The 20,915-nt window shown below is 39.6% G+C and overlaps 1 protein-coding gene across 2 annotated transcripts in view; it reads right to left on the bottom strand.

Annotated features, from left to right (window-relative positions):
- Positions 1-13,802, bottom strand: part of LOC145453601 (uncharacterized) — a 125,753-nt gene extending 111,951 nt beyond the window's left edge. For both annotated transcript variants that reach the window (XM_080331567.1, XM_080331566.1), the window contains exon 1: positions 12,755-13,802. In XM_080331567.1, the coding sequence (XP_080187693.1) occupies positions 13,015-13,734 (720 nt within the window). In that variant the 5' untranslated portion in view covers positions 13,735-13,802 and the 3' untranslated portion in view covers positions 12,755-13,014. The remainder of the gene's footprint in view (positions 1-12,754) is intronic.
- Positions 13,803-20,915: the final 7,113 nt, after the last annotated feature.

Here is a 20,915-nt window from a genome sequence, read left to right on the forward strand (position 1 = left end):
GAGGCCTTTTATTCATTCTGCAAGGCATACGATCGAACCAATGATAGATCTTATCAATATAGACCTAAAAATCGATATTTATGATTGACTTCTTGATAATCATACCGATAGATCGCGATTCTTGCGTGCTGTAATATATCGAACGACATTGGAGCACCAGCTAATTATTAGTTATCATGAGTGATCAAAAAATCCGACGCGATCAGCATTGTTTGTAGCGAATTCCCACCTTAATTCAACCAATTTGTGAAGTCATAGTATCTTGGGCGTATATAATTCGTGGGTCGTGTATACGTTTACGGGACAAGCCCTCATCTTCAAGGCATGCGATCGAACCAACGATGTATCTTATCAATATAGTGCTAAAAATCGAAATTTTTGACTGACTTCTTGATAATCATACCGATTGATCGCGATTCCTGCGTGATGTGAAATATCGAACGACATTGGAGCACGAGCTAGTTATTAGTTATCATGAGTAATCAAAAAAGCCGACGGCGATCGGCGTTGTTTGTTGCGAATACCCACCGTAGTTCAACCAATTTGTGAAGTCACAGTATCTTGGGCGTATATAATTCGTGGGTCGTGTGTACATTTACGGGACAAGCCCTCATCTTCAAGGCATGCGATCGAACCAACGATGTATCTTATCAATACAGTGCTAAAAATCGAAATTTATGACTGACTTCTTGATAATCATACCGATTGATCGCGATTCCTGCGTGATGTGAAATATCGAACTACATTGGAGCGCGAGCTAGTTCTTAGTTATCATGAGTAATCAAAAAATCCGACGTGATCAGCATTGTTTGTAGCGATTTCCCACCTTAATTCAACCAATTTGTGAAGTCATAGTATCTTGGGCGTATATAATTCGTGAGTCGTGTGTACATTTTATGGGACAAGCCCTCATCTTCAAGGCATGCTATCGAACCAATGATGGATCTTATCAATATAGTCCTAAAAATCGATATTTATGATTGACTTCTTGATAATCATACCGATAGATCGCGATTCTTGCGTGGTGTAATATTTCGAACGACATTGGAGCACGAGCTAGTTATTAGTTATCATGAATAATCAAAAAAGCCGACCGCGATCGGCGTTGTTTGTAGCAAATACCCACCGTAGTTCAACCAATTTGTGAAGTCATAGTATCCTGGGCGTATATAATTCGTGAGTCGTGTATACATCTACAGGACAAGCCCTCATCTTCAAGGCATGCGATCGAACCAACGATGTATCTTATCAATATAGTGCTAAAAATCGAAATTTATGACTGACTTCTTGATAATCATACCGATTGATCGCGATTCCTGCGTGATGTGAAATATCGAACGACATTGGAGCACGGAGCTAGTTATTAGTTATCATAAATAATAAAAAAATTCGACCGCGATCAGCGTTGTTTGTAGCGAATACCCACCTTAATTCAACCAATTTGTGAGGTCATAGTATCTTAGATATACATAATTCGTGAGTCGTGTGTACATTTACAGGATGAGGCCTTTTTTTCATTCTTCAAGACATACGATCGAACCAATGATGGATCTTATCAATATAGACCTAAAAATCGATATTTATGATTGACTCCTTGATAATCATACCGATTGATCGCGATTCCTGCGTGATGTGAAATATCGAACGACATTGAAGCACGAGCTAGTTATTAGTTATCATAAATAATTAAAAAAGTCGACCGCGATCGGCGTTGTTGGTAGCGAATACCCACCTTAATTCAACCAATTTGTGAAGTCATAGTATCTTAGATATACATATTTCGTGAGTCGTGTGTACATTTACAGGATGAGGCCTTTATTTCATTCTTCAAGGCATACGATCGAACCAATGATAGATCTTATCAATATAGACCTAAAAATCGATATTTATGATTGACTTCTTGATAATCATACCGATAGATCGCGATTCTTGCGTGCTGTGAAATATCGAACGACATTGGAGCACGGAGCTAGTTATTAGTTATCATAAATAATCAAAAAAGTCGACCGCGATCGGCGTTGTTGGTAGCGAATACCCACCTTAATTCAACCAATTTGTGAAGTCATAGTATCTTAGATATACATAATTCGTGAGTCGTGTGTACATTTACGGGACAAACCCTCATCTTCAAGGCATGCGATCGAATCAACGATAGATCTTATAAATATATTCCTGAAAATCAAAATTTATGATTGACTTCATGATAATCATACCGATAGATCGCGATTCTTGCGTGCTGTGAAATATTGAACGACATTGGAGCACGAGCTAGTTATTAGTTATCATGAATAAACAAAAAAGCCGACCGCGATCGGCGTTGTTTGTTGCGAATGCCCACCGTAACTCAACCAATTTGTGAAGTCATAGTATATTGGGGGTATATAATTCGTGAGTCGTGTGTACATTTACGGGACAAACCCTCATCTTCAAGGCATGCGATCGAATCAACGATAGATCTTATAAATATATTCCTGAAAATCAAAATTTATGATTGACTTCATGATAATCATACCGATAGATCGCGATTCTTGCGTGCTGTGAAATATCGAACGACATTGGAGCACGAGCTAGTTATTAGTTATCATGAATAAACAAAAAAGCCGACCGCGATCGGCGTTGTTTGTTGCGATTACTCACCTTAATTCAACCAATTTGTGAAGTCACAGTATCTTGGGCGTATATAATTCGTGGGTCGTGTGTACATTTACGGGACAAGCCCTCATCTTCAAGGCATGCGATCGAACCAACGATGGATCTTATCAATATAGTCCTAAAAATCGAAATTTATGATTGACTTCTTGATAATCATACCGATAGATCGCGATTCTTGCGTGCTGTAATATATCGAACGACATTGAAGCACGAGCTAGTTATTAGTTATCATGAATAATCAAAAAAGCCGACCGCGATCGGCGTTGTTTGTAGCGAATACCCACCGTAGTTCAACCAATTTCTGAAGTCATAGTATCCTGGGCGGATATAATTCGTGAGTGGTGTGTACATTTACGGGATAAGCCCTCATCTTCAAGGCATGCGATCGAACCAACGATGTATCTTATCAATATAGTGCTAAAAATCGAAATTTATTACTGACTTCTTGATAATCATACCGATTGATCGCGATTCCTGCGTGATGTGAAATATCGAACGACATTGGAGCACGAGCTAGTTATTAGTTATCATGAATAATCAAAAAATCCGACGTGATCAGCATTGTTTGTAGCGATTTCCCACCTTAATTCAATCAATTTGTGAAGTCATAGTATCTTGGGCGTATATAATTCGTGAGTCGTGTGTACATTTTATGGGACAAGCCCTCATCTTCAAGGCATGCTATCGAACCAATGATGGATCTTATCAATATAGTCCTGAAAATCGATATTTATGATTGACTTCTTGATAATCATACCGATAGATCGCGATTCTTGCGTGCTGTAATATATCGAACGACATTGAAGCACGAGCCAGTTATTAGTTATCATGAATAATCAAAAAAGCCGACCGCGATCGGCGTTGTTTGTAGCGAATACCCACCGTAGTTCAACCAATTTGTAAAGTCATAGTATCCTGGGCGTATATAATTCGTGAGTCGTGTGTACATTTACGGGACAAGCCCCCATCTTCAAGGCATGCGATCGAACCAACGTTGGATCTTATCAATATAGTCCTAAAAATCGAAATTTATGACTGACTTCTTGATAATCATACCGATAGATCGCGATTCCAGCGTGCTGTGAACTATCGAACTACATTGGAGCACGAGCTAGTTATTAGTTATCACGAGTAATCAAAAAAGCCGACGGCGATCGGCGTTGTTTGTTGCGAATGCCCACCGTAATTCAACCAATTTGTGAAGTCATAGTATATTGGGGGTATATAATTCGTGAGTCGTGTGTACATTTTCGGGACAAACCCTCATCTTCAAGGCATGCGATCGAACCAACGATAGATCTTATAAATATATTCCTGAAAATCAAAATTTATGATTGACTTCATGATAATCATACCGATAGATCGCGATTCTTGCGTGCTGTGAAATATCGAACGACATTGGAGCACGAGCTAGTTATTAGTTATCATGAATAAACAAAAAAGCCGACCGCGATCGGCGTTGTTTGTTGCGATTACTCACCTTAATTCAACCAATTTGTGAAGTCACAGTATCTTGGGCGTATATAATTCGTGGGTCGTGTGTACATTTACGGGACAAGCCCTCATCTTCAAGGCATGCGATCGAACCAACGATGGATCTTATCAATATAGTCCTAAAAATCGAAATTTATGATTGACTTCTTGATAATCATACCGATAGATCGCGATTCCTGCACGCTGTGAAATATCGAACTACATTGGAGCACGAGCTAGTTATTAGTTATCATGAGTAATCAAAAAATCCGACGTGATCAGCATTGTTTGTAGCGATTTCCCACCCTAATTCAACCAATTTGTGAAGTCATAGTATCTTGGGCGTATATAATTCGTGAGTCGTGTGTACATTTTATGGGACAAGCCCTCATCTTCAAGGCATGCTATCGAACCAATGATGGATCTTATCAATATAGTCCTGAAAATCGATATTTATGATTGACTTCTTGATAATCATACCGATAGATCGCGATTCTTGCGTGCTGTAAAATATCGAACGACATTGAAGCACGAGCTAGTTATTAGTTATCATGAATAATCAAAAAAGCCGACCGCGATCGGCGTTGTTTGTAGCGAATACCCACCGTAGTTCAACCAATTTGTAAAGTCATAGTATCCTGGGCGTATATAATTCGTGAGTCGTGTGTACATTTACGGGACAAGCCCCCATCTTCAAGGCATGCGATCGAACCAACGTTGGATCTTATCAATATAGTCCTAAAAATCGAAATTTATGACTGACTTCTTGATAATCATACCGATAGATCGCGATTCCAGCGTGCTGTGAAATATCGAACGACATTGGAGCACGAGCTAGTTATTAGTTTTCATAAATAATAAAAAAATTCGACCGCGATCAGCGTTGTTTGTAGCGAATACCCACCTTAATTCAACCAATTTGTGAAGTCATAGTATCTTAGATATACATAATTCGTGAGTCGTGTGTACATTTACAGGATGAGGCCTTTTTTTCATTCTTCAAGACATACGATCGAACCAATGATGGATCTTATCAATATAGACCTAAAAATCGATATTTATGATTGACTCCTTGATAATCATACCGATAGATCGCGATTCCTGCGCGCTGTGAAATATCGAACGACATTGGAGCACGGAGCTAGTTATTAGTTATCATAAATAATCAAAAAAGTCGACCGCGATCGGCGTTGTTTGTAGCGAATACCCACCTTAATTCAACCAATTTGTGAAGTCATAGTATCTTAGATATACATAATTCGTGAGTCGTGTGTACATTTACAGGATGAGGCCTTTTTTCATTCTTCAAGACATACGATCGAACCAATGATAGATCTTATCAATATAGACCTAAAAATCGATATTTATGATTGACTTCTTGATAATCATACCGATAGATCGCGATTCTTGCGTGGTGTATTATTTCGAACGACATTGGAGCACGAGCTAGTTATTAGTTATCATGAATAATCAAAAAAGCCGACCGCGATCGGCGTTGTTTGTAGCAAATACCCACCGTAGTTCAACCAATTTGTGAAGTCATAGTATCCTGGGCGTATATAATTCGTGAGTCGTGCATACATTTTATGGGACAAGCCCTCATCTTCAACGCATGCTATCGAACCAATGATGGATCTTATCAATATAGTCCTGAAAATCGATATTTATGATTGACTTCTTTATAATCATACCGATAGATCGCGATTCTTGCGTGCTGTAATATATCGAACGACATTGAAGCACGAGCTAGTTATTAGTTATCATGAATAATCAAAAAAGCCGACCGCGATCGGCGTTGTTTGTAGCGAATACCCACCGTAGTTCACCCAATTTGTAAAGTCATAGTATCCTGGGCGTATATAATTCGTGAGTCGTGTGTACATTTACGGGACAAGCCCCCATCTTCAAGGCATGCGATCGAACCAACGTAGGATCTTATCAATATAGTCCTAAAAATCGAAATTTATGACTGACTTCTTGATAATCATACCGATAGATCGCGATTCCAGCGTGCTGTGAACTATCGAACTACATTGGAGCACGAGCTAGTTATTAGTTATCACGAGTAATCAAAAAAGCCGACGGCGATCGGCGTTGTTTGTTGCGAATACCCACCGTAATTCAACCAATTTGTGAAGTCATAGTATATTGGGGGTATATAATTCGTGAGTCGTGTGTACATTTACGGGACAAACCCTCATCTTCAAGGCATGCGATCGAACCAACGATAGATCTTATAAATATATTCCTAAAAATCAAAATTTATGATTGACTTCATGATAATCATACCGATAGATCGCGATTCTTACGTGCTGTGAAATATCGAACGACATTGGAGCACGAGCTAGTTATTAGTTATCATGAATAAACAAAAAAGCCGACCGCGATCGGCGTTGTTTGTTGCGATTACTCACCTTAATTCAACCAATTTGTGAAGTCACAGTATCTTGGGCGTATATAATTCGTGGTTCGTGTGTACATTTACGGGACAAGCCCTCATCTTCAAGGCATGCGATCGAACCAACGATGGATCTTATCAATATTGTCCTAAAAATCGAAATTTATGATTGACTTCTTGATAATCATACCGATAGATCGCGATTCCTGCACGCTGTGAAATATCGAACTACATTGGAGCACGAGCTAGTTATTAGTTATCATGAGTAATCGAAAAATCCGACGTGATCAGCATTGTTTGTAGCGATTTCCCACCTTAATTCAACCAATTTGTGAGGTCATAGTATCTTGGGCGTATATAATTCGTGAGTCGTGTGTACATTTTATGGGACAAGCCCTCATCTTCAAGGCATGCTATAGAACCAATGATGGATCTTATCAATATAGTCCTGAAAATCGATATTTATGATTGACTTCTTGATAATCATACCGATAGATCGCGATTCTTGCGTGTTGTAATATATCGAACGACATTGAAGCACGAGCTAGTTATTAGTTATCATGAATAATCAAAAAAGCCGACCGCGATCGGCGTTGTTTGTAGCGAATACCCACCGTAGTTCAACCAATTTGTAAAGTCATAGTATCCTGGGCGTATATAATTCGTGAGTCGTGTGTACATTTACGGGACAAGCCCCCATCTTCAAGGCATGCGATCGAACCAACGTTGGATCTTATCAATATATTCCTAAAAATCGAAATTTATTACTGAATTCTTGATAATCATACCGATAGATCGCGATTCCAGCGTGCTGTGAAATATCGAACGACATTGGAGCACGAGCTAGTTATTAGTTTTCATAAATAATCAAAAAATTCGACCGCGATCAGCGTTGTTTGTAGCGAATACCCACCTTAATTCAACCAATTTGTGAAGTCATAGTATCTTAGATATACATAATTCGTGAGTCGTGTGTACATTTACAGGATGAGGCCTTTTTTTCATTCTTCAAGACATACGATCGAACCAATGATGGATCTTATCAATATAGACCTAAAAATCGATATTTATGATTGACTCCTTGATAATCATACCGATAGATCGCGATTCCTGCGCGCTGTGAAATATCGAACGACATTGGAGCACGGAGCTAGTTATTAGTTATCATAAATAATCAAAAAAGTCGACCGCGATCGGCGTTGTTTGTAGCGAATACCCACCTTAATTCAACCAATTTGTGAAGTCATAGTATCTTAGATATACATAATTCGTGAGTCGTGTGTACATTTACAGGATGAGGCCATTTTTCATTCTTCAAGACATACGATCGAACCAATGATAGATCTTATCAATATAGACCTAAAAATCGATATTTATGATTGACTTCTTGATAATCATACCGATAGATCGCGATTCTTGCGTGGTGTAATATTTCGAACGACATTGGAGCACGAGCTAGTAATTAGTTATCATGAATAATCAAAAAAGCCGACCGCGATCGGCGTTGTTTGTAGCAAATACCCACCGTAGTTCAACCAATTTGTGAAGTCATAGTATCCTGGGCGTATATAATTCGTGAGTCGTGTATACATCTACAGGACAAGCCCTCATCTTCAAGGCATGCGATCGAACCAACGTTGTATCTTATCAATATAGTGCTAAAAATCGAAATTTATGACTGACTTCTTGATAATCATACCGATTGATCGCGATTCCTGCGTGACGTGAAATATCGAACGACATTGAAACACGAGCTAGTTATTAGTTATCATAAATAATCAAAAAAGTCGACCGCGATCGGCGTTGTTGGTAGCGAATACCCACCTTAATTCAACCAATTTGTGAAGTCATAGTATCTTAGATATACATATTTCGTGAGTCGTGTGTACATTTACAGGATGAGGCCTTTTTTTCATTCTTCAAGGCATACGATCGAACCAATGATAGATCTTATCAATATAGACCTCAAAATCGATATTTATGATTGACTTCTTGATAATCAAACCGATAGATCGCGATTCTTGCGTTCTGTAATATATCGAACGACATTGGAGCACGGAGCTAGTTATTAGTTATCATGAATAATCAAAAAAGCCGACCGCGATCGGCGTTGTTTGTGGCAAATACCCACCGTAGTTCAACCAATTTGTGAAGTCATAGTATCCTGGGCGTATATAATTCGTGAGTCGTGTATACATTTACGGGACAAGCCCTCATATTCATGGCATGCGATCAAACCAATGATGGATCTTATCAATATAGTCCTAAAAATCGATATTTATGATTGACTTCTTGATAATCATACCGATAGATCGCGATTCTTGCGTGCTGTAATATATCGAACGACATTGGAGCACGAGCTAGTTATTAGTTATCATGAATAATCAAAAAAGCCGACCGCGATCGGCGTTGTTGGTAGCGAATACCCTCCTTAATTCAACCAATTTGTGAAGTCATAGTATCTTAGTTATACATATTTCGTGAGTCGTGTGTACATTTACAGGATGAGGCCTTTTTTTCATTCTTCATGGCATACGATCGAACCAATGATAGATCTTATCGATATAGACCTAAAAATCGATATTTATGATTGACTTCTTGATAATCATACCGATAGATCGCGATTCTTGCGTGCTGTGAAAAATCGAACGACATTGGAGCACGGAGCTACTTATTAGTTATCATAAATTATCAAAAAAGTCGACCGCGATCGGCGTTGTTTGTAGCAAATACCCACCTTAATTCAACCAATTTGAGAAGTCATAGTATCTTGGGTATACATAATTCGTGAGTCGTGTGTACATTTGCGGGACAAGCCCTCATCTTCAAGGCATGCGATCGAACCAACGTTGGATCTTATCAATATAGTGCTAAAAATCGGTATTTATGACTGACTTTTTGATAATCATACCGATAGATCGCGATTCTTGCGTGCTGTAATATATCGAACGACATTGGAGCACGAGCTAGTTATTAGTTATCATGAATAATAAAAAAAAAAGCCGACCGCGATTGGCGTTGTTTGTTGCGATTACCCACCTCAATTCAACCAATTTGTGAAGTCAGAGTATCTTTGGCGTATATAATTCGTGAGTCGTATGTACATTTTATGGGACAAGCCCTCATCTTCAAGGCATGCTATCGAACCAATGATGGATCTTATCAATATAGTCCTGGAAATCGATATTTATGATTGACGTCTTGATAATCATACCGATAGATCGCGATTCTTGCGTGCTGTAATATATCGAACGACATTGAAGCACGAGCTAGTTATTAGTTATCATGAATAATCAAAAAAGCCGACCGCGATCGGCGTTGTTTGTAGCGAATACCCACCGTAGTTCAACCAATTTGTGAAGTCATAGTATCCTGGGCGGATATAATTCGTGAGTGGTGTGTACATTTACGGGATAAGCCCCCATCTTCAAGGCATGCTATCGAACCAATGATGGATCTTATCAATATAGTCCTGGAAATCGAAATTTATGACTGACTTCTTGATAATCATACCGATAGATCGCAATTCCAGCGTGCTGTGAAATATCGAACGACATTGGAGCACGAGCTAGTTATTAGTTATCATAAATAATCAAAAAAGTCGACCACGATCAGCGTTGTTTGTAGCGAATACCCACCTTAATTCAACCAATTTGTGAAGTCATAGTATCTTAGATATACATAATTCGTGAGTTGTGTGTACATTTTCAGGATGAGGCCTTTTTTTCATTCTTCAAGACATACGATCGAACCAATGATAGATCGTATCAATATAGACCTAAAAATCGATATTTATGATTGACTTCTTGATAATCATACCGATAGATCGCGATTCTTGCGTGCTGTGAAATATCGAACGACATTGGAGCACGAGCTAGTTATTAGTTATCATGAATAATCAAATAAGCCGACCGCGATTGGCGTTGTTTGTAGCAAATATCCACCTTAAGTCAACCAATTTGTTAAGTCATAGTATCTTGGGCGTATATAATTCGTGAGTCGTGTGTACATATACGGGACAAGCCCTCATCTTCAAGGCATGCGATCGAACCAACGATGGATCTTATCAATATATTCCTAAAAATCGAAATTTATGACTGACTTCTTGATAATCATACCGATAGATCGCGATTCCTGCATGCTGTGAAATATCGAACTACATTGGAGCACGAGCTAGTTATTAGTTATCATGAGTAATCAAAAAATCCGACGCGATCAGCATTGTTTGTAGCGAATACCCACCTTAATTCAACCAAGTTGTGAAGTCATAGTGTCTTGGGCGCATATAATTCGTGAGTCGTGAGTACATTTAGGGGACAAGCCCTCATCTTCAAGGCATGCGATCGAACCTATGATGGCTGTTATCAATATAGTCCTAAAAATCGATATTTATGATTGACTTCTTGATAATCATACCGATAGATCGCGATTCTTGCGTGCTGTAATATATCGAACGACATTGAAGCACGAGCTAGTTATTAGTTATCATGAATAATCAAATAAGCCGACCGCGATCGGCGTTGTTTGTAGCGAATACCCACCGTAGTTCAACCAATTTGTGAAGTCATAGTATCCTGGGCGTATATAATTCGTGAGTCGTGTGTACATTTACGGGACAAGCCCCCATCTTCAAGGCATGCGATCGAACCAACTATGGATCTTATCAATATATTCCTAAAAATCGAAATTTATGACTGACTTCTTGATAACCATACCGATAGATCGCGATTCTTGCGTGCTGTGAAATATCGAACGACATTGGAGCACGGAGCTAGTTATTAGTTATCATAAATAATCAAAAAAGTCTACCGCGATCGGCGTTGTTTGCAGCGAATACCCACCTTAATTCAACCAATTTGTGAAGTCATAGTATCTCAGATATACATAATTCGTGAGTCGTGTGTACATTTACAGGATGAGGCCTTTTTTTCATTCTTCAAGGCATACGATCGAACCAATGATAGATCTTATCAATATAGACCTAAAAATCGATATTTATGATTGACTTCTTGATAATCATACCGATAGATCGCGATTCTTGCGTGCTGTAATATATCGAACGACAATGGAGCACGAGCTAGTTATTAGTTATCATGAATAATCAAAAAAGCCGACCGCGATCGGCGTTGTTTGTAGCGAATACCCACCGTAGTTCAACCAATTTGTGAAGTCATAGTATCCTGGGCGTATATAATTGGTGAGTCGTGTGTACATTTACGGGACAAGCCCCCATCTTCAAGGCATGCGATAGAACCAACGATGGATCTTATCAATATAGTCCTAAAAATCGAAATTTATGACTGACTTCTTGATAATCATACCGATAGATCGCGATTCCAGCGTGCTGTGAAATATCGAACGACATTGGAGCACGAGCTAGTTATTAGTTATCACGAATAATCAAAAAAGTCGACCGCGATCGGCGTTGTTTGTAGCGAATACCCACCTTAATTCAACCAATTTGTGAAGTCATAGTATCTTGGGTATACATAATTCGTGAGTCGTGTGTACATTTACGGGACAAGCCCTCATATTCAAGGCATGCGATCGACCAACGTTGGATCTTATCAATATAGTGCTAAAAATCGAAATTTATGATTGACTTCTTGATAATCATACCGATAGATCGCGATTCTTGCGTGCTGAGAAATATATCGAACGACATTGGAACACGGAACTAGTTATTAGTTATCATAAATATTCAAAAAAGTCGACCGAGATCGGCGTTGTTTTTAGCGAATACCCACCGTAGTTCAACCAATTTGTGAAGTCATAGTATCTTAAATATACATAATTCGTGAGTCGTGTGTACATTTACAGGATGAGGCCTTTTTTTCATTCTTCAAGGCATGCGATCGAACCAATGATTTGATCTTATCAATATAGACCTAAAAATCGATATTTATGACTGACTTCCTGATAATCATACCGATAGATCGCGATTCCAGCCTGCTGTGAAATATCGAACGACATTGGAGCACGAGCTAGTTATTAGTTATCATAAATATTCAAAAAAGTCGACCGCGATCAATGTTGTTTGTAGCGTGTGTGTGTTTTTGCGGCTCTCCGGATAACCAGACCATTGTCGGCCCCTCTCTCAAGACATAGGGACCGCCTCCGGTCTGGGGTTTTATAATATGTTACTTTCAAACCAAGGTAATTGCGTTGAAATTAATTTAACTATTTCCTTCTCTCTTTTTATTTACAGTGGTTGCTCAAGATTTTGCATACCTTAAAGCAACCAAATACTCCAATATCTCTGGTGGTTAAAGGGAGGCAGTATTTCCGTTTGCGTTGCAATCACTGACCCACCGTCGCGAGTGGTTGGGGGGATTTTGCATGACTCCTCCCTCCTCCCCTGAAGGGATTTTTTTCCGTTTCTTTTTTTTAGATGGTGTTTGGATTGACCAAACTTTAGTTTGAACCCAAATTACCAAAGTAATTTACTTTTCTTCTTATTTTTTCTCAGTCTTTGTTGCGTGTATTAGGCTTCATGTTATGCCTAATTTTTCTGCCAGATCTTTTATCTCCACGTCCGGTTCGTCTAGTATTTTTATTCTTTGCAGGAGCGTGCCACACGTTTTTTTGACGATTTCCGTCACTACATTTTGTATATTTTTAGGTTTTTTATCCCCGTATTCCAGCTCTATTCGGTTTTGAATTATTTTTTGCTTGTAAATGGCCAAAATGACTTTTGTTTGTTTTTTCCTTTTTTCGGTTTCTTTTCCATTAATTACGTGGTCTTCCGTTATTTGTACTTTATTTCCTTTTTCGTCTCGAATGTATGTTCCAAGTTTTTCCAGTATTTCCTGGGCAACGGGGCATTCATACACAATATGTTTCGCGGTTTCTTCCGTGTGGCCGCATCGCTGGCACTGGGTTTTTAGTCTTTTTCCATTTTTGTCGTTGAGAATATTTTTGGAAATTCTTTTCGCCCCAAACAGATAACCTTCATGGGCTACTCGGAATCCCGTTACTCTCTCTTTATTATTAATAATCTGTTCAACACTTCCGGTTTGAAAGTGGATATTACCCCACTCGGTGTTTGAGGGGGGGGTCGAGCCCGTATATTCATTTTCAAAATTTGCCTTTATGGCCTGGTAAAGTTTTTTCTGTGTGGCCTCTTTCAGTTGTTCCTGAGACCATTTTAGATTCTCTACCGTTTCCGTAATTTTCCTCCATTCTTGTGGGAGCTCGGTCATATGGGGCATATTGTTGGTAAATAATGCCGCGTTCCATTTTTTTATGGTTGGTCCTAAGCGGTATAAGGCGAAGAAATGCCAGAATTCAGTGGGTTTTTCTAGCCCTGCCAATATTTTTGCCTGTTCGGCTTTATTGGCTTTGATTTTCGAGCTGACATGCGGTATTGCCATGCCTCCCTGAATTTTTTGGCGAATTAGCTTTTTTCTCGCTATTATTTCTATACCCTCCGGATGCCATACGAAATCAAAAAATAATCTTGTTAAGATATTTATTGTTTCCGTGGACGGAGTGTTGGTTATGGCTTGATTCATAATTTTTGGTACTATGACGGTATTCAGTACTAGCTGTTTGCCGTACCATGTTAAATTTCTTTTCCTGAAGTTGTGTAGTTTTACCCGTACTGCCTGTGTTGTTTTTGTCCAATTTTGGGCCTGTTGATTCTCTCCAAAATATTGTCCTAATATTTTGATTTTTGGTTTGATTTGGTTTTGGAGATTCCCCAGCATGTATGCGTCTTTCGGGCTGTTTATGGCGTATAGCTCCGTTTTTCTTTCGTTAAGTTCTTGTCCGGTAGCTATTTTCAAGAGATTAAATTCGTCGCGGATATGCTGGACTGACTCGAAGTCTCTCGTTGTAGTTGTGACATCATCAGCATACTGTTGAATTTTTGTCTCGTGTTTCCCGATTTTTATACCATGGATGTTTGGATTTGATCTTATTCTCTCGGCTATTGGCTCTGCTGCAATCGTGTACAGGTACGTGCTTAGGGGGCACCCCTGCCTAAGGCCTCGTTTGACTGTGATGATTTCTGTACTGGCACCGTTTATGAATATTGTGTTTGTCGAATTTTGGTATATTGTTTTTATCAGGTGTGTAATTTTATTTCCAAGATTGAATTTTGCCATTGTTTCAAATAAGAACTGATGCGATACTAAATCGAATGCTTTCCTTTGATCAAAATTCGCCATGACCATTGATGTTTTTTTGGTTTCGGCGTAGTCCTTTATGGCCTGTACGTTTCGCAATACGTCCGCCATCTGCCTACCTGGGATCGCTGATTTTTGGCTTTCGCCGATGATACATCCTATGCTGTCGCGAATTCTATTCGCTAAGATTTTTGACAAGATCTTGTAGTCGGTATTGGTTAAAGAAATCGGACGCCAGTTTTCCAACTCTTCTGGGTTGCCTTTTTTGTATAGTAACTTTACCGCCGAGTCTCCCCATGATTTACATATTTTCGCGAATTGTATGGCGTTGTTGTACAGTTGCCATAGGTCGCTTTTTATTATCTTGTAAAAGGTCTTGTAAAATTCGGCCGAGATCCCATCTGGGCCGGGCGTTTTGTTGTTAGACTGTTCTCTTACTGCCTGTTTTATTTCCTGGTCTGTAATGAGAGTGTCTTGGAGTTCTTTCTGCTCTTTTGTGAGGCTCTTGTTTATGGAGTCAGTAAGTTTTTTCCTTGCTTCGCCTGGCCCATTGTGGATCTGTCCCCACAATTTGTTATAAAATTTCCAGGTAGTATTTAGTATTTCATGTTTTGTTTCCGTTCTTTTTCCGTCTTCTTGGATGATCGTATCAATGACTTTTTGGGACTTCCTATTTTCTAATTCTATGTAAAATTGGTGGGACGGCTTTTCTTCTTGTTCCATGTGTTCCTTGTAATGTCTTTTCATAAGAAAATCCAGTCTTTCCTTTTCTAGCTGCTTTAGGTTTTTGATTAGATTTTTCATCTCATCTGGTGTTGTGTTTGGGTCGTCAAGTCTATTCTGCCAGCTCTCTTTTAGTTCGTTACGTTTTGCTTGCTGTTCTCTGCCGTAACGTATAGATACTGCTTTGATTTCCACTTTCCACGCATCCCACCATGTCTGTAAACTATCGTATTTCGGTTTTTTGAAGGAATGTTCCAGGTATGAGTTCTCAATTATTGTTTTGAACTCTTGGTTTTCGTAATGTGAACTATTATTGATCCATAGCCCTCTGTCCCATTTTAGGTGTTTTTTGTGTTTTATCGTGATCTTCAGGAAGTTGTTGTGATCTGCGATCGCGTTTATTTTGTAATCGCATTTCCTGGTGTTGGCACAGAGATCTTTCGTTAGATAGATACGATCTATCCTTCGGGAATTGAACAGGTTTGTTACTGTGTATACTCTTTTTTCGGGCTCTCGCCATCTGAATATATCAGTAAGATCTTTATTTTGTATGAAATATTTCCACCTGGCCGCTGCTGCGGTTAGTTTAAAGTCTTCGGTGTTTTCCACGTCCTTTTTGGATACGACCATATTGAAATCACCCGCTACTATGGTCGATTCTTGTTGGTCTCGCATCTCGTGTATCGCCTTGTCGTAAAATTCGTTTTGCGCTTTCGCGTTAGACGGTGGCGCGTAGATATTATATATTGTGACTGCATGGTCTTGCTCTTTTGTTTTTATAACAACGCTGTGCAGTCTATTCGGCACGTTGATTTGGTGTTCTACTACCATATCTTGTAGCCATTCTTTCTTGATTAGAATAAGAGTGCCTTGATAGTACCGTTTCGTGGCCTTGTCATGCCACGGATCCCCTTGGTCGAGGCAATTTGCGAAGAATTCAAATCTGTTTTTGTCAGCCCAATTGCATAGGCTAGTTTTTCCAATTTTATGTGTTTCCTGGATACAATATACATCTGCGTTTTCTGTTTTTACAAATTGTTCAAATGTTTTCCAATGTCTATTTAACCCGTTCACGTTTATTGTTATGATAGACGTGGGTGGAGTTATTTTTTGGGTGAAGGTGAAGGCGCCTGAGGAATGTTTTTGTTTTGCCTCGCCAAGTTAGTGGCTGACTTTCTTGGCACAGTTGGCTTTTTACGGTCCATTCTAATTTCCGGACTTTCCTCGCTCGGCCTTTTGATGGGTGAGGCCGGTATGTTGTTTCTGAAGGAGTACTCTGACATGGTTTCCGGGACGCTCGGGAGTTTGTTTCGTAAAGGTGCTCTTTGTTCTGGTGTTGCCGTATGCGTATTAGAGAACGTGGTCCACACGGAAGTCTGCGACGAGTAAGTCGTCGTGTGCTTTGGTGTCATTTGTACTGCTTCGTTCGTTCCTTCTGCCTGTGTGTTTTCATTGTTTTGTACCTCTGATACAACTGCTAATTCCTCTATCTCTACAAGATTTTCTTCCACAGTATCGTCGCTATCTGTTTTTTCCTCTTCGCTAATGACGAGGTCGCCTTCTAAAGACGATTCGTTGTTCGCGATTGCCTGATTAGTTTCCTGCGCTGTTGGGTACTCTTGTTTGAGTACAGGGCATTCTTGCCGTCTGTGACCTGGCGTTTTGCACTCCATGCAGACAACATCACCTTGACAGTTTCTGGCCGTATGTCCAGACTGCAAGCAGTTGTAGCATTGTGGTGCGTATTCGCCAGGTGGGCGATAGATTTTACACCAAAGTTTTCTTATTTTTATTACCGGCGGCAATTTTCCTCTCTTATAATTTTTTATCATTACCCTCCTGTACCCGTTATGAATTCGGGTGCCTCTGTGGTTGACACGAATCATATTGATGACCGTGCCGCAGTCGTGTCTGTGAAGTTCATCCGTTACCTCCTTGTCTGTTGCTTCAGTTGGTACAGCTCTAATGTTAATACTCTCGTACGGCGTTGTAGCCTCTGCTATTTCGATTGTTCCGCCTTCTGTTTTAATGCCTTCTTGCCATGCAAGTAGCAGTTCCTCTTTTATGTTTTTTGTCCGTGCATTGTCTTTTATTGTTACATTGTAAGTGATAGGGCCTATCTGATAGATAGACTCTATATGTTCCTTTAGGTGTTCGGTGCTTTCGCAATTCGCAATTGCATTGAACACTTCCTGTGTGCTTAAAGTGTCTGGTACGGTGGCGTCAAAAGACCGTGGCCTACCGTCCAAATCCATGTATTGTTTGTAACCTGGCTAGGCGGTAGCAATAGCGTTGTTAGATTCTCTCTATACTGGCTGTAGAGGCGCGCTGTTTCTAGTTTCTGCGTGCTACGCAGGATCCGATACTGCGGTGTCGCTCAACTAAATAGTCGTACGATTACCGTCTAGACGGTGTCGTAGCGTGTTCGTAATTAAACCAAAGGTTAAGCAGCCAGACAGTCTCTCGACGTCTCAAGCGAGAGGCGCGAGGGTGAAGAGAAAAGTAGAGACTTGACTCAAGAGAGAGTCAAGTCTCTAAAGAAAAGACTCGACGAGTCTTGACTCAAGAGAGAGAGTCAAGACTCGAAGAGAATAGACTCACCAAGACTCGACCCACGAAGAGGAGTCGAGTCCCGGAAAGGAAGAGGTTTTGAGTCTGAAGGAGGCTCGAAGTAGGAAATCCGGCGACGATGAAGAGAAGGAAATAGAAGAAGAAAATTAACCTAACTGAAAAGTTTAAACTACGTAACTTAATTAATATGTACGGTAGGTAACTACAACGGCCACAGCGGCTCAAACCGAAGATCTTTTACCTGAAAAAGCCGTTAGTAATGTGAACTCACCTTATCACAATCAATATGTTGTTTGTAGCGAATACCCACCTTAATTCAACCAATTTGTGAAGTCATAGTATCTTAGATATACATAATTCCAGAGTCGTGTGTACGGTTACAGGACAAGGCCTTATCTTCATTCTTCAAGACATGCGATCGAGCCAATGATGGATCTCATCAATATAGTCCCAAAAATCGACATTTATGATTGAATTCTTCATAATCATAGCGATTGATCGCGATTCTTGCGTGCTGTAAAATATCGAACGACATTGGAGCACGAGCTTGATATTAGTTATCATAAATATTCAAAAAAGCCGACTGCGATCGGCGTTGTTTGTAGCGAATACCCACCTTAATTCAACCAATTCGTGAAGTCATAGTATCTTGGGCGTATATACTTCATGAGTCGTGTGTACATTTACGGGACAAGCCCTCATCTTCATGTCATGCGATCAAACCAATGATGGATCTTAACAATATAGTCCTAAAAATCGAAATTTATGACTGACTTCTTGATAATCATACCGATAGATCGCGATTCCTGCATGCTGTGAAATATCGAACTACATTGGAGCACGAGCTAGGTATTAGTTATCATGAGTAATCAAAAAAGCCGACGGCGATCGGCGTTGTTTGTTGCGAATACCCACCGTAATTCAACCAATTTGTGAAGTCATAGTATATTGGGGGTATATAATTCGTGAGTCGTGTGTACATTTACGGGACTAACCCTCATCTTCAAGGCATGCGATCGAACCAACGATAGATCTTATAAATATATTCCTAAAAATCAAAATTTATGATTGACTTCATGATAATCATACCGATAGATCGCGATTCTTGCGTGCTGTGAAATATCGAACGACATTGGAGCACGAGCTAGTTATTAGTTATCATGAATAATCAAAAAAGCCGACCGCGATCGGCGTTGTTTGTAGCAAATACCCACCGTAGTTCAACCAATTTGTGAAGTCATAGTATCCTGGTCGTATATAATTCGTGAGTCGTGTATACATTTACGGGACAAGCCCCCATCTTCAAGGCATGCGATCGAACCAACGATGGATCTTATCAATATAGTGCTAAAAATCGAAATTTAAGACTGACTTCTTGATAATCATACCGATAGATCGCGATTCCTGCATGCTGTGAAATATCGAACTACATTGGAGCACGAGCTAGTTATTAGTTATCATGAGTAATCAAAAAATCCGACGCGATCAGCATTGTTTGTAGCGAATACCCACCTTAATTCAACCAAGTTGTGAAGTCATAGTGTCTTGGGCGCATATAATTCGTGAGTCGTGAGTACATTTAGGGGACAAGCCCTCATCTTCAAGGCATGCGATCGAACCTATGATGGCTGTTATCAATATAGTCCTAAAAATCGATATTTATGATTGACTTCTTGATAATCATACCGATAGATCGCGATTCTTGCGTGCTGTAATATATCGAACGACATTGAAGCACGAGCTAGTTATTAGTTATCATGAATAATCAAATAAGCCGACCGCGATCGGCGTTGTTTGTAGCGAATACCCACCGTAGTTCAACCAATTTGTGAAGTCATAGTATCCTGGGCGTATATAATTCGTGAGTCGTGTGTACATTTACGGGACAAGCCCCCATCTTCAAGGCATGCGATCGAACCAACTATGGATCTTATCAATATATTCCTAAAAATCGAAATTTATGACTGACTTCTTGATAACCATACCGATAGATCGCGATTCTTGCGTGCTGTAATATATCGAACGACATTGGAGCACGAGCTAGTTATTAGTTATCATGAATAATCAAAAAAGCCGACCGCGATCGGCGTTGTTGGCAGCGAATACCCACCTTAATTCATCCAATTTGTGAAGTCATAGTATCTTAGATATACATAATTCGTGAGTCGTGTGTACATTTACAGGATGAGGCCTTTTTTTCATTCTTCAAGGCATACGATCGAACCAATGATAGATCTTATCAATATAGACCTAAAAATCGATATATTTATGATTGACTTCTTGATAATCATACCGATAGATCGCGATTCTTGCGTGCTGTGAAATATCGAACGACATTGGAGCACGGAGCTAGTTATTAGTTATCATAAATAATCAAAAAAGTCTACCGCGATCGGCGTTGTTTGAAGCGAATACCCACCTTAATTCAACCAATTTGTGAAGTCATAGTATCTCAGATATACATAATTCGTGAGTCGTGTGTACATTTACAGGATGAGGCCTTTTTTTCATTCTTCAAGGCATACGATCGAACCAATGATAGATCTTATCAATATAGACCTAAAAATCGATATTTATGATTGACTTCTTGATAATCATACCGATAGATCGCGATTCTTGCGTGCTGTAATATATCGAACGACAATGGAGCACGAGCTAGTTATTAGTTATCATGAATAATCAAAAAAGCCGACCGCGATCGGCGTTGTTTGTAGCGAATACCCACCGTAGTTCAACCAATTTGTGAAGTCATAGTATCCTGGGCGTATATAATTGGTGAGTCGTGTGTACATTTACGGGACAAGCCCCCATCTTCAAGGCATGCGATAGAACCAACGTTGGATCTTATCAATATAGTCCTAAAAATCGAAATTTATGATTGACTTCTTGATAATCATACCGATAGATCGCGATTCCAGCGTGCTGTGAAATATCGAACGACATTGGAGCACGAGCTAGTTATTAGTTAT

This window comes from Botryllus schlosseri, chromosome 13 (assembly GCF_051294905.1).
Source record: "Botryllus schlosseri isolate E-star chromosome 13, Bs_hap1, whole genome shotgun sequence".
Taxonomy (NCBI): Eukaryota; Metazoa; Chordata; class Ascidiacea; order Stolidobranchia; family Styelidae; genus Botryllus; species Botryllus schlosseri.